Consider the following 13,437-nt stretch of genomic DNA (forward strand, 5'->3'; position numbering starts at 1 on the left):
CGCTCCCCGAAACTCTCCATATCGTCGGATCTGGGCTCCAAGACCAAGAGGATCGGCGAACGCCCGCAGAGCAGGCCAGGCGTCCGAGCAAGGCATTCGTCCTAAGACCATGAGAGTGTCTGTGGCAACCATCCCCTGGGGTTCCTCGTGAGCTCTCGGAGTCTCAGGCCCTCCAGCCTCGCCCGCGCCCCACCGGTCTCCAGACTGCATCTCTAGGTTTGTGCCGGAGCTGCCCGGGAGTTCTGGGCAGGGGGCAGGAGGAGGAAGGGCCGGAGGGGTGGCTGCGCAGGGGACGGCTCTTGTGCACGGTCCCTCCTCTGTCCCAGACCGAGGGCGGGGGGCAGCGCCTCTGATCCTCGGGTGCGGTCTGAGAAGGTTGAGAGCGACTTGGAGTGGCGGGCGGGGAAGCACCCCAAACCCGGTTTGTCCGGTCATAGCCTGGTCCTTAAGTGAATTAGGAGAAGAGGAAGGTTGGAAGCGAGCCCCGCCAAGAGAAAGGGAGTGCATTCGGTGATAGAACGTCTGGACCTCGTTCCCGCCCCCAGGAGCGCTGCTTGTGAGGTTCCACAGGGAGGAAGCGAGCGGCGCGGGCTGCCACGCACGCACTGTGTGGAAGGGGCGAAGGTAGGAAGACAGTGGTCCGGGTGTGAATGGCGGGGATGATGAAGCTGCTGGGGTCGGTGTGGTCGGGATGGGTTTTGAAGGGGGCCTTGGAGTGCTGCCCCCATCCAGGCCCCTAGGGGCGCATTTCCAGTGCCCCCCTCCCCCCGCAAGTTCAGATCAAGTGGGAGTTACTCAAAGAGAAAGCTTGGTAAGAAGTTAAGAGGAGAAAAGAAAAACCTCGGAAGACCATATATGCCACAAGGTTTACAGACATGGAATCCTTATCTCGGCCTGCCTGGAGCCTAGATAGTTTATTTGCATGATTCAGCGTCCCTGGGCTCCCTACTTACTTCAGCCCTCAACCCACTTCTCAGATCTTCTGTTTCTCCACTTAATTCTTTCCTTAGTGCAACAACATACACATGCCCACACACCTTCCTGAAGAGAAGAGGCTGGGACAGGAGTTTCTGACAGTTCTCACCAGCCAGAGCTGTCAACTTTAATGGGATCAACCCCAACCAAAGAAACAAAATAATCACATTCTAATAGCTGTGTATCACCAGTCAGTGCTCTTGGCAACTCCAGCCATGTTACCCATTCCTTCCTGGAGAATTATAGTATTTCTGAGTTCCAGAAGATGTGGGATGTGGGGAGAGGGAGACTCTAAGAGAGGCCACAGAGCACTAAGAAAGTACGTAAGAACTTTGAATGCTGAAGACCAGCTGTATCAGGCTGGATTTTCTTAAAGATTTGTAACTTTATTTCTTATCCACCCCTTTTAACACACACAGGAACCCCACTTCAACCTGGGATTGGTAAAGATTGGGTAACGTCTGAAATACAACTGAGCATTAGAAATGCTTCAGTAATTTAAGGGCGTTCAGAAAGGGGGAAAAAGTGTCCCTCACTTCTCTAGGCTGGGTGAGAAAGGAGGACCCCAGAGTGTGGGGATTGGCCCACCCCATTGAGAAAGCACCTGTTTTGTCACAGGGGCCTCTGACTGAGGGTTTATGCACCTAGTTCTCTATGTTACTAAGCAGTACTTTCTTCTTGTGTCTATATTTCTGTTTACATGAAATTGTAGGTGTATGTCTGACTGTATCTTGCACTTATTTGCATTAAGGTACATTGTGTATATATACGAGTCATGGTAGTGAGCTAGGGGAAAGGGAGTGAAGACTGAAAAGAGATTTTTCTCAGATTGGAAGAAATTCTACTGTCAGACCCTTCTTGGCTTGCCAAGGAGGAAGATGTTCCAGAGGCAAATTATAAGCTTTGTAGGAAAAGCAGGATTGCTGGGTATAGGGACATTTCATTTAGTCCCACCACTTCATGCAGGAGGCTTGTTAGCTTAATTATTAAAACCAATTTTGGATCAGGGTCATCCAAAATTAGCTTTAGATTAGGCAATGGAGATTAAGGAAAACCTAATTCCTTAAATTAAACAAAAAGAATTTTATTCACTGTCTTTTTGCTTTAGTCATCTTTGATAAATATTTTGGTGAATTGGAAATAAGTTAACATTGTCCTTCTGTACTTAAGATACAGAGAGACTTTTGTTAGTGTTTCTTTGAAGCATCACGTTAATGGAGGTGAGCCATTCTTGTAAAGTATTTTATAAACTCCCACTAAAATATATGCAGGAATAATGCTGATATGTAACGCTAACCAAAGTACATTACACTATTATTATTTGCTTATATTGCAGCTCTTTGTTTTTGAAATTTCAGCATATAACATGTATTCATTGTATTAGCAAACTTGCTTTATCTTCCCACCTTACTAACCAAGATATTCTACATTTTACAGCCTTTTTAAAAACATAAAGCCTTCCATCACAATTGTAATGGCTTTAGTCTAGGTGTCATAAAGAATAAATTCTTAGACCAATAAGTAAAATAAATATCACTATCACATATTCACAATTCGTAGTTACTTAGCTTTAGCTAGAGTTGAAACATATGTTTCAGATTCAGTTAAACGTGAACATTCATGCTTTGGACTCCAACTACTAGAAGAGGCTTTCTGAAAATTTTGTGAAAGCACTACAGATTGACAGGGTTGGTCAAATCCCTTCCTGCCCAATCCTTGGGCCTATATTGGTGACACTCAATTAACATTGAATGAGAATAGAATACTCTATAGGGCACAGAGGGATCATAGCTCCCTCTTGTGTGTGAAATAGAGGATGCCACCTACAGAGAGGAAGTCACTCATTCACATATATTCATTCATTCAACCCACAAGCTGATTAGTATATGCTACATGCAGGGGATGCAAAGATGGAGATTAGAAGCTAATAGGGAGACTGATGTTCAAACAATTACAATCCAATGTGATTATTGTGATCGTGGAGGTATATTCAAAATGCAGTCAGAACATCAGAGGTAGGAACATCTACACTGGCCCAATGGTGTCAAAAAAAACTTCACAGAGGAGGTGACATGAGCTGAGACTTGAAGGGTGAAAAGGAGTTTGCTAAGGGGTAAGAGCATTCCAGGCAGAGGAAATAGCATATACAAAGGCATGAAGAGTTAAAAGAGTATGTCAGATTCAGGGAGAGGCCAATAGTTCAGTATGGCTAGAGGTTAGGCTGGGCCAAAGATGGAGGTGCAATGGTAGATGAGATCCGATCATAAAGGACTTTGTATGTGATTGTGAGATTAGGTTTTACCTAGAGCAAAGAAATAAAATGATTATATTTCCTTGTTAGAAAACAATGTTCTGGCACCAGGCAAGATAGAATGAGACTGAACCAGGGCAGTAGGGAAGGAAATTCATGGATGGTTTCAAGAAATGTTTAGGAGATAAGATGGTCCATCTTTCCGGCTTATTTTATTGATACACTGGTGATGTCACCAAAGAGACAAAGAAAACAATAAAAAGCAGAGCAGAGACAGTGAATTCAGTTTGGGACCTGTTAAATCTGAGGCATCCATGGGGAAGCCAAGTGAAAATGTCAATGGGACAATTGGCCCAGGTAAGAGGTCTGTCTAGAGACATAGATTTGAGAAGCATCAGCCATGGGAATAGATGAGTTTGCCTACGGAATCATGAAGAGTACTAGAAGAAAAGAGCCAAGGCAGAATCCTGGGAAGCAGAAACATTTCAGAGAGAGGAAGTACTAGCAAAGGAGCCACAAAAGTCATGGCCAAAGGCAGGAGACCCAGGAGAACATGCCGTCATGGAGATTCAAGGAGGACACGTTTGAAGAAAGGGGAAACAGTCCACAATGCCAAATACCACAGAGAGGTTAAGAAGGATGAGACGTGAAAACTTCCCTTTGGATTTAGCATGTGATAACCTAATGGAGAAGATGGGAATGGAGAGAAGCCAGATTGCAATGGGTTGAGGAAATAAAGCAGTGGAGACACCAGCATAGACTATTCTTCCCCAAAGCCTGGCTATGAAAGGGGGAGAATGAGATAAGACAGTAGCTGGAGGGGACTGAGAAGTTCAAGGGAGAGGGTCCTTTCTCTTTGTGTTCTTAAGATGGGAGAAATTTAAGCATATCTTTGAGAGAAGGAGCCAGCAGAGAAAGAGAAGCTGACAAGTTGTGTAGAAAATGGGGGATGACTAGGGAAAGGTGGTTGTGAAGGCAGGCAAGGATTGGAGTGAGAGCCCAGGAGAAAAGGAGATACCCATTCCCCTGCAATGGAAGAATTGAAGAGTTAAGAAAAAAGCAAAACTTCATGGGAAAACCGAGGCTCAGAGCTTATGTGACTTGTCCAAAAGACAGGATTAACACTGTCTCTCTTTTTGCCTGACACTATGCTACCCCCCCCCCCCCCAGAGATAGCATAGGAGGTGGCCAGCCTAGAAAGAGAGTGAAAGGTTGGGAGCCACAGGGTATTATAGAAGAATCACAGAATTTAGAACTAGAGGGGACATGAAGATCATCATATCCAATTGCAGATGAGGAAACCAAGGACCAACGAGGTTGTCATTTGCCTGCCTAATGTTTTAAAATAAGTGAAGAACTGGTTCCAGCCCAGGGTTCTCTCCAACAAGGATTGGATAAGGAGATAAATGGAGTAGTCAGATGTCCTCTCTTGCCCAATCTTGTAGCTTCTATCTATTCATGTCACTCTGTTTCAGGTATTATTCTTAGCACTTTACACACGCAATCTTGTCTCACACTCACAATGACCCTGTGAAGTAAACACTGTCATCCTTACTTTTAATAAAACCAAGTATCTGTAGGGGTCAAGTAACTTGCAAGAGGCAGATACAGAATTCAAACACAGAGCTGCTTAACTTCAAACTTATTCTTTCACTATATCACTTAATAAGACACTACCTAGCCAGACTATAAACAATGGAGCCTCCTGGGCAAACCAAGGCCCCAGTACAGATCACACACAGGGAAATGAGCAGAGGTGGGATCATTGATTGTAAAATAAGGTGAGCTAAGTTGATTTCAATTATTTTAGAGTTTCCAGAGGAGGAGTCAGGGTGCTTGAGAAAGCTAGACAGACCAGTGTGGGCAGTGCCAGGACCAGGAATCAGCCCTCTGATGATATCGTTGGATTATATATTTAGCAAAGCTGTCTGGCCTTTGTTCCTTTGGATACTGAGAAGGAAAGCCAATCTTTTTGTAATCTGTACCAACTTTCACCCTTATGCCTTCCCTTGATAGCTATATAGTAAATATAGTTCTTTTTATGTCCTGTGATCTGTCTGATTAGGCTGGAGGCCTGAGAGAGATAAAAGAAAATTATATTTCTTAAGACAGTCCCAGCGGAAGCAGAGAAGCCTCGAGGGTGGTTGTGGCACTGATTTAGGGGACCTAAGGGTTAGGAAAGGAGCATGGGGCAACAGAGATGGATTGCCAAGACCCTCATTCCCTCACAGCCAAAACACAGGGAGATGGATGGCAGAGGAGCAATGGAAAGACAGTAGCAGTAGAATCTGGTGATCTCCAGAGATGAGGGAACTGGTCTGGTTTATTCTTAGCTGTATCTTCAGCACCAAGAATAGTACCTAGCTCATAGACATAAACATCTATTGTCCTACAGCATACGCCTCCCTGTCACAGCCTCATCAAAATGGCTGCTTTTGGACACACATTCCCCTTCTATACTGGCCTCAAGCCAATCTTCCCAATGGACACCACCTTGGCCGTCATCATTGCCATCTTTCTGACTGCACTGGTCACCTTCATCATCATCCTACCTGGCATTCGGGGCAAGATGGTGAGAAACAAACCCAGCCCTGGAGACCCCAGCCCCAGAGAGACCTTGGCCTCAAGGTGAGGGGGCCAGACTCTCTGACTACAACCAGACTCAGGAAAGAGACTCCAGTCCTGAAAAAGTGTCACCCATCCCCTAGGAGGGAGCTCCCTACTCATTGATTCAACACATAATTTATTGAGAACCTATTATGTGGCAGACACTCTGATCTCAATTGACCAAATGACCTCAGTTTTAGAACCCCTGCCCCACACACCCAAGTCTGGAAAGAGGAAGGGTGGATTTGGAAGGAGGGTGTTCCTTCCTAAACCCACCCACCCTGTGACTCAGAGGGTGTTCTGGCTGCTGCGGGTGGTGACCAGCTTATTCATCGGGGCCGTGATCCTAGGTGAGTATAATTCTGGGCAACTGCCTCTGTGCCATCTAGTTTGCCCCACAGCCAACCTCCCCTCTCCTTGTTGCCTTACAGCAACTTCTGATTCCGGGGGGGTGGGAGGGGCATAAGCAGAGTGTGATCAAGGAAGTCTTGGATTCTGACCCCTTTATTCATCTTGGGAAAACATATTATTGTCAAGCTAACCATGAGCTAGACCCTGAGCTAGTTAATAGATAAACAATTATGCACAAAAGAGACCTAGACCCCTTGGAGCTCTCCTTCTGACTCTAACCCAGTAATGCCCAGATTTTCCTGAGTTCCTGTATGTCCAACTCCCCAACTCCAGCTGTGAATTTCAGTTCTGAGTGGTTCGTGGGCCAGGTGAGCACCAACACATCATACAAGGCCTTCAGTTCCAAATGGATCAGTGCTGACGTTGGGCTGCAGGTTGGGCTGGGAGGAGTCAACATTACACTTACAGGTAAGTGATGGTTCTTACCTGTGAGGGAGAAGATTCTGCTGTGTTTTTGGAATCTAATTTGGTGTGGTCTAAAGTTCTACGGGATGGAGGGATGGTAGGAAGGGAAACTTCCAGAGATTAATAGCAGCTTCTGTACACCTGCCCAATGTGATGAGCCCCTACCCAGGCTTGAGTTCCTCCTGAGCACACCTGCCCCACTCCCCCAGGGATCCCAGTGCAGCAGTTGAATGAGACCATCAATTACAATGAGGAGTTCACATGGCGCCTGGGTGAAAACTATGCTGAGGAATATGCAAAGGCACTGGAGAAGGGGCTGCCAGACCCTGTGCTCTACCTGGCTGAGAAGTTCACCCCGAACAGCCCATGTGGACTGCATGGCCAGTACCGCCTGGCAGGACACTACACCTCAGCCACGCTCTGGTGAGTGTGGGATAGAGGCCAGCCTAGACCCAGGGATGGTGTTTCTACCCATCTTTCCTCCACTTATGTGGAAATCCCTAGTGGGACAGGCTGGCACCAGCCCCACAGTGCTTGGTTGGGAAACCTATAGGCAGAAAACTGTGTCTCACATCTCTGGGGTATTCTTGGCTGCCTGAGCCTCCATGTGGGCCCTTCCAAATAGAAGTGTCTAGGCCAACCTTCACTAGGTCCTTGGCTCTCCAGGGTGGCATTCCTCTGCTGGCTGCTGGCCAATGTGATGCTGTCCATGCCCGTGCTGGTCTACGGTGGCCACATGCTGCTAGCCACAGGCATCTTCCAGCTGTTGGGACTGCTCTTCTTCTCCACGGCCACATCACTCACACCACCCTGTCCCCTGCGCCTGGGCACTGCTACGCTGCACACTCACCACGGGCCTGCCTTCTGGATCACATTGACCACAGGTGAAGTCCAGCCCTGAAGACAGACACAGGGCTTAGGGCCAGGGAGGGAGGGCCAGGGACCACAATATTGGTGGGGGTTGAGGGTCTGCCTCTGGGGGCCAAGATGCCTTTCCTCCCTTTAAAACCCCATCCCTCTTACATCACTCATCAGGGCTTTTTCTCCCCAGTTCCACTACCCACCCCCATAGATGCCTACTCCCTGTGTCTTCTGTCTCTGTCATGTTCCTCATCTCCTAACTCTCCCTTCACCCAACTCTTTCCCAAATCTTCCAATCTTCTGTCCATGCCCGCTTCCCCCAAACACTCTTCTCTATGTCCCCCATTCCTAGAACCCTTCTCTTTCCTGCTTCACATGGCTTTAAATTGTCTTACAGGTCTTTCTCCTCTCCTGTTCTCTCATGCCCCTTCTCATGCCTTCTCCTCTGTGCCCTGCCCTTCCCCCAGGGTTCTCTATTTTCAGAGTTCTCTCTCTCTTTCTTCTGACATGTAATTCAAAGAGCACTGGACTTAGAGTCAAAGCTCAGAAAAATAGAGCCACACCAGCCGTATGACCCTAAGCTAGTCACTTCTCTGAATCCCAGTTGCTCTGAAACAGGGATGCCAGCATTCTCTGAGAGTTGTTCTGATGCTCTTGCAAGAGTTCCTTGGGAGGGTATTACTATCACCAAGGCAGGACACCTATTGTCTCATCCCCAGGACTGCTTTGTGTGCTGCTGGGCCTGGCCATGGCAGTGGCCCACAGGATGCATCCCCAAAGGCTGAAGGCTTTCTTCACCCAGAGTTCAGGAGAGGATCCTGCGCTGGAATGGAATCCTGAAGAAGGGGGACTCCTGAGCCCTCGCTACCGGTCCACAGCTGAGAGTCCCGAGCCCCAGGACATTCCCCTGTCAGAGGCTTCCTCTGAGGCATGCTGTAAGAAAGAGCATCCCAGAGAGCCTGACTGTACCCTCTAAGGCTCTTCTCCCTGGTGGCCACCCGGACTTCCAGCCTGGTTCCAGATCTCATTGGAGCCTCATAAACCACCAGAAATGACTGCAGGTTGGGTTGTTTCAGCCCCCCAGCCCCAATCTATAGGTGGAGAAGGAAAAAGAGGCTTTTCCTTTTAAAAAACAAAACAAAAAGCCCTAATATGCTAAACAGAAACTGGAGCCACCCATAAACCCTGTCTCCATGGTAAGACCAAGCAAGTGCTGCCTGTCTGTGCACAGCAACCCTGCCTTCCCTTGATGCCTTGCCTCTTTGAGGTGCCATTTATTGAAACTCAGCTTCATTTACATAATGTGTGTGTGTGGGGGGGGAGGTTATAGTGTGATACCTGTATCGTCCCTCTTATCCCTCTTGTTTCCCTTTTTCTGGGTCCCTTTTGTTCTTCTTTTACTTCCCCAACTTGTGTGATCTCTTGGTACAATGAAAGTCCTGGGGCAGAGAAGAAACCAAACTTCTTGTCCCAGGATATCAACCACATGTGCTACATTATCTTTAAGCTTCACTTCTCAAATCTGCCAAATAAGATTGTAGGTCTTGCCAAGGACCTAAAAAATAATCCCAGGATTTATTTTTATGCCTTGCCGACATCTACTTTAGTTAGCCCTCAGATACCACCTCTTAGTGAATAAACTGGAGTTAGTAAATTACCTCAAAAATGCCATTCCCTCCAGGTCCACTCACCTGGGCCAGTGAAGGGGAAACCCACTGGGCCAATGGGATAGTGACCTGCCTGGTTACTCCTACCCACCATCCACCTGGGGCAGTTCAGGAAGATACTGGTTCTGGTGAGTTCCCCTTTGGGCTCACTAGAGGGCGCCTCTCTCCCAGAGCCTCGTGGCAAGGCAGAGAGAATGGACTTGGCTGCTTCCAACCCAAGAAGTCCGCTGAGGACTCATATTCCCTAAGTCTGGGAAAGCCATGAAATGTAATGGAAACAATTAAAAAAAAAAAAAAGGAAAATATTTATTTACAGGTCACTCTGGGAGACTTTTCCCTGGGTGCAGGAGTTGCAGCCCGTCTGAGGCCGCCTGCTTTTCCCCAGTGGCTCCCCCACCCCCACCCCTTCCCGCGCAGTGACTTTCTTTGGGCTATCCCGGCCCAGCCCCAGCCGGCATTGCTACCTGGCTTGCTGGGGACCGAGGTGGGGTAACAGTCTGAGGATGAGTCCCCCTCAGAGGTTAGTATTGGTCGTTAAGTCCAGGGCTCCAAACTGCTTATGCAGTGGGTTGTTCAGGATGAGAGGCGAGCTCCCTTTCGCCTGGTTACCATAGTCCTTGCCGCTTCGGTCCAGGAAGGTGCGAAGCGCGCTAGGCCAAGAGTAGTGGAGACTCACCACCGCCACTCCCAGCAGGAGGCACAGGATGCCTGCGGCAGCGCAGAAGGAAGGAAACAGGGTAGTCAGGGCTCCAGGCCAGAGTCTGGCCTGCCCCCTCCATCTCCTGGGGGCTACCTCTTGCATTTCCTCCCCCAACACACAGGGCAGGAACACCTCTGATATGGATTACACGATACACAGTTTCATGTGCTAACTGGAGCAAGATACTGAACCCCTCAGAACCCTCTCCCCTCATGTGCAAAACGGGCATAACCACACCTGCCTCTAGGAACTCTTAAGAGGAGATTAGATAATATGTGTGAACTCGTTTTGTCCATTGTAAAGCACACAGCAGTATAAATCCAGTCCCCACCCCAGCCTCCCGGAATCCGCCTCCTCAGTCCTCACCGGTGGCCAGGGTGACCCAAAAGGCGGCGCCATAGTGAGTGGTGAGAGTGGCGGAGCCGAGACGGAGCGGGCAGAGCTGCACGCTGGAGATGGAGGCGAAGGCGAAGATAGAGAAGAGCGTGAAGGCACCGGTGGTCAGGAGCGCCAGGCCCCCGTAGAGCGGAACCGGCATGGAGAGCAGCCCGTTGGAGAGGAGCCAGAAGCAGAAAGCCACCCTGCGGAGGGGACCCACCGCGCTGTGAGCGGGGTTACCCCAGCCTCGCTCCCCCTCCGTCCCCACCCCAGAAGGAAAGCCGGGACTGTGATGGCGTAGGCACAGGGGAGCCTTACAGGGGAGGGGCCGGCTCGCAGCCTCTGCCTGGTCTCTCTGGGTTCCCAGGTCTGTGCAGAGGACCCCGTGACTTTCTTTCTGACCCGAGAGGTGGAAACTCGCACCTCCAGCAGCTATGTGGGGCTGGCTCACACGCCCCCACCGCGACAGTCCCTCCCTCAGTCACGCGTGCTTTCCTCCAGCGCTCACCACAGCGTGGCCGAAGCATAGTGCCCCGCCAGGCGGTACTGGCGGTAGAGCCCGCAGGGGCTGCTCGGGGTGAACTTCTCGGCCAAGTAGAGAACTGGATCTGGCAGCCCCTTCTCAAGCGCCTCCGAGTACTCCTCGGCATAGTTCTCGCCCAGACGCCAGTTGAAGCGCTCGTTGTAGTCTATAGTTTCGTTCAGCTGCTGCACTGGGGTCCCTGCAGAGGGCGGGCGGGCGGTGGAGTCACGGAGCCGCACGCTGCAGGGGACCCCGCAACTAAGCAAACACGGAGAGGAAAGTGGAGGTGTGAGAAAAAGCGGTTTGGCAGCGGTTGGGGAAAGCACGGCTCCAAAAGGAATAAACACTATTTGAGCCTGTGGGGTCCGAGATTTCCTCCAGCTGTCCCTGCCACACTCCCCCAACCATGGAGTCCGACAACCCAGGAATTCACTTTGCCCCAGCCCCCTCACCTGTGAGTGTAATATTAACTCCCTCCAGGCCGACGTGCACACCAACATGGGCTCTAACTCGTGCTGCGCTGAAGGCCTTGTAGGATGTGTTGGTGTTCACCCCACCCACTGACCACTGTGCGCTGAAGTGCACGGCTGTGGGGAGAGGCACAGTGTGTGGGGAGGGGTACAGAGAGAATTGGGGAGATGGCATGGGGAGGGTGATGATGGCAGATAGGGTGCAGTGCAGAGAGATGGGGGGGGGGTCTAGGGGTCCAATGTGGTATACATGGTAAAGGTGTAAGAGTGGGCACTAGAAAGCTGAAGAATGGGAAGAGGGAGCAGGACACGACCCCAAATCTCGATTTTCCCAGGTGCCCTCTGCCCACCTCCATCCTCACCCCAGGTCCTCTTCCCACCTGCTGCACCACACACTCACCCACAATTTCTGTGCCTATGAAGAGACTGAGAAGAACTCTCACCAGCCAAAACCAGCGCTGCAGGAATAGGTACCTGGGTCAGGCCTGGTAACTGCCCGGCTAGAGTCCCCAAGACCTCCCTTGACCCCATGCCACCTAGATCTTTAGTGCCTCTGAAACTGTCCCCTCTTGCACCACACCCTTTTCCCAGTTCCATTCCTGATGCTTTGAAGCTGAAGTCAGTCTTGTTTTTTTGTACAGTTTCCTCTGAGCCATTGCCATTTCTGAAGCTTTCTAGCCATGCACTTCTGCTGCCCCAGTCCCATTTCCCAGTGCACCCTGCAACATGGCTTTCTGTCTGGTGCAGGCCCACCACCTTCACCCACCAGCTATCTGGCTTCTGGCTACTTGAATCACTACTATGGTGAGGCTCAGTGAGTCCAGAAGTGGTAGGCAGGCAGGGGTCATCTACTCTAGGAGAGGGTGGCCCCAGGGTCCTGTCACCAAGTAGACGAGGTGGGAATGCAGCCTCTCAGATATTCCTAGGTGCACCAGTTTCCCAAGGAAACCAACACAGATCAAGACTCAGGGAAGCTAGGAACCCATAGACTTGAAAAACAACTTAGGTTCTAGGAGAAGTGAGGGGGGAGGAGTCCAAGGAAAAGTACCCAGTCTGTTATAACTTCGAATCCTGGGTGGGAGTGTCTGAGCCCTTAGGATGGGAGCACTCATATGTATGCAACTCTACGCAGCAGAAACACAGCAGTCTCAGCTGCTGAGACTTTCACACCAGTGAAACACAGCAGTCTCAGCTGCTGGTTTCTGTCCTCTTGGTCTGCCAGTCATTAAGTCATCACCTTAAGGCTGAGACTGGAGTGCAGCCACAGTCTGAGGGAAGGAGACTCCAGCAGCATGTGAAGACTAGAATCAGCCCCAGGATTACTGGACTGGGCACTCACTGTCTGCATCAGCTTCCTGAATGATCTAAGTGGGGTCGGTTTCCAGGTTGTTTTGTACAGGGTCTCAACCTCCCCCGGTTCTTGGAAAGGCGTGCCTGCTGCCCCAGACTTCTGTCTGCTCCACCTATGCTCCTCTGGTTCAGTGTTTCAGTCTGACTATCCATGGAGGCACTTGGAACCACATTACCTGTCCTAGGTCTTCCAGAGACCAGCTGCCCAAGGCCCCCAGGCCCTAGCATCTAGCACCCCCTTACCGAGTGGCCACGAATCCCAGGCAAGATGAGCAGGAAGCTGGCAGCCAAGGCCAGGAACACCAGAATGACGATGAGCAGTGGGACGCTGATGCCAGGGGCATGCCGGGGCTGGGGGTAGAAAGGCAGCTCACCATTCCACAGAGTCATGCTGCAACCCGGCCAAGCTGGGTCTGCTGGAGTGAGAATAGCAGGTACCTGGCAGCCGAGCCTGGGTCCCACTTATCTTTATCCGGTCCCCTGCGTTCTTGGACAGGACTCAATGGGATGGTCAAGCCTGAGCTCCTGACTTTCCCTAAGGAAGTGCAGTGGCCGCCGGTTGCCTTCAAGTGCTCTGGATTGGCTGGGGCAGGGTTGGGTAGGTGGGAGAGAGGAATTATTTCTCACTGGTTGTAACCAGTTACGTTCAAGGCTCTGCGGGTTTGCTCTGTGTTTGGAAGTGGTGTGGAATCTGGACCCCTTTTATAGCAGCCTGAGCAGCTTGCTGGGCGGATGTCAGGGCTTGGCAGCTTGGTGTGATTGGGAAGAGAACTTGCAAATAAGGGGCGGAGGTTGCTATGCAAATGAGAAGAGCCCTGACTCCACAGCAAGAAGGCCAG

General features: G+C 50.2%; 2 protein-coding genes across 3 annotated transcripts; one reads left to right on the plus strand and one right to left on the minus strand.

The window, feature by feature from the left end:
* Position 1: 1 nt before the first annotated feature.
* DUOXA1 (dual oxidase maturation factor 1) lies at positions 2-8,710 on the plus strand. Its single transcript, XM_058737883.1, has 8 exons — positions 2-216; positions 546-624; positions 5,622-5,798; positions 6,126-6,183; positions 6,518-6,652; positions 6,859-7,072; positions 7,316-7,533; positions 8,230-8,710. Exons 3-8 carry the CDS (start codon positions 5,652-5,654, stop codon positions 8,484-8,486), a joined length of 1,029 nt encoding a protein of 342 aa, XP_058593866.1. The 5' UTR covers positions 2-216; positions 546-624; positions 5,622-5,651; the 3' UTR covers positions 8,487-8,710.
* Positions 8,711-8,883: 173 nt separating this feature from the next.
* DUOXA2 (dual oxidase maturation factor 2) lies at positions 8,884-13,278 on the minus strand. Of its 2 annotated transcripts, XM_058737884.1 has the most exons (6): positions 12,842-13,277; positions 11,649-11,706; positions 11,231-11,365; positions 10,764-10,977; positions 10,244-10,458; positions 8,888-9,885 (listed from the first exon to the last, which is right to left on the minus strand). In XM_058737884.1, the coding sequence occupies exons 1-6, from the start codon at positions 12,986-12,988 to the stop codon at positions 9,692-9,694; spliced, it is 963 nt and encodes a 320-aa protein (XP_058593867.1). In that variant the 5' UTR covers positions 12,989-13,277; the 3' UTR covers positions 8,888-9,691. The 2 variants fall into 2 exon arrangements, with proteins under 2 accessions (XP_058593868.1, XP_058593867.1); XM_058737885.1 differs by lacking the exon at positions 11,231-11,365 and having other exon boundaries at positions 8,884-9,885; positions 12,842-13,278.
* Positions 13,279-13,437: the final 159 nt, after the last annotated feature.

This window comes from Neofelis nebulosa, chromosome 7, assembly GCF_028018385.1.
Source record: "Neofelis nebulosa isolate mNeoNeb1 chromosome 7, mNeoNeb1.pri, whole genome shotgun sequence".
NCBI lineage: Eukaryota > Metazoa > Chordata > Mammalia > Carnivora > Felidae > Neofelis > Neofelis nebulosa.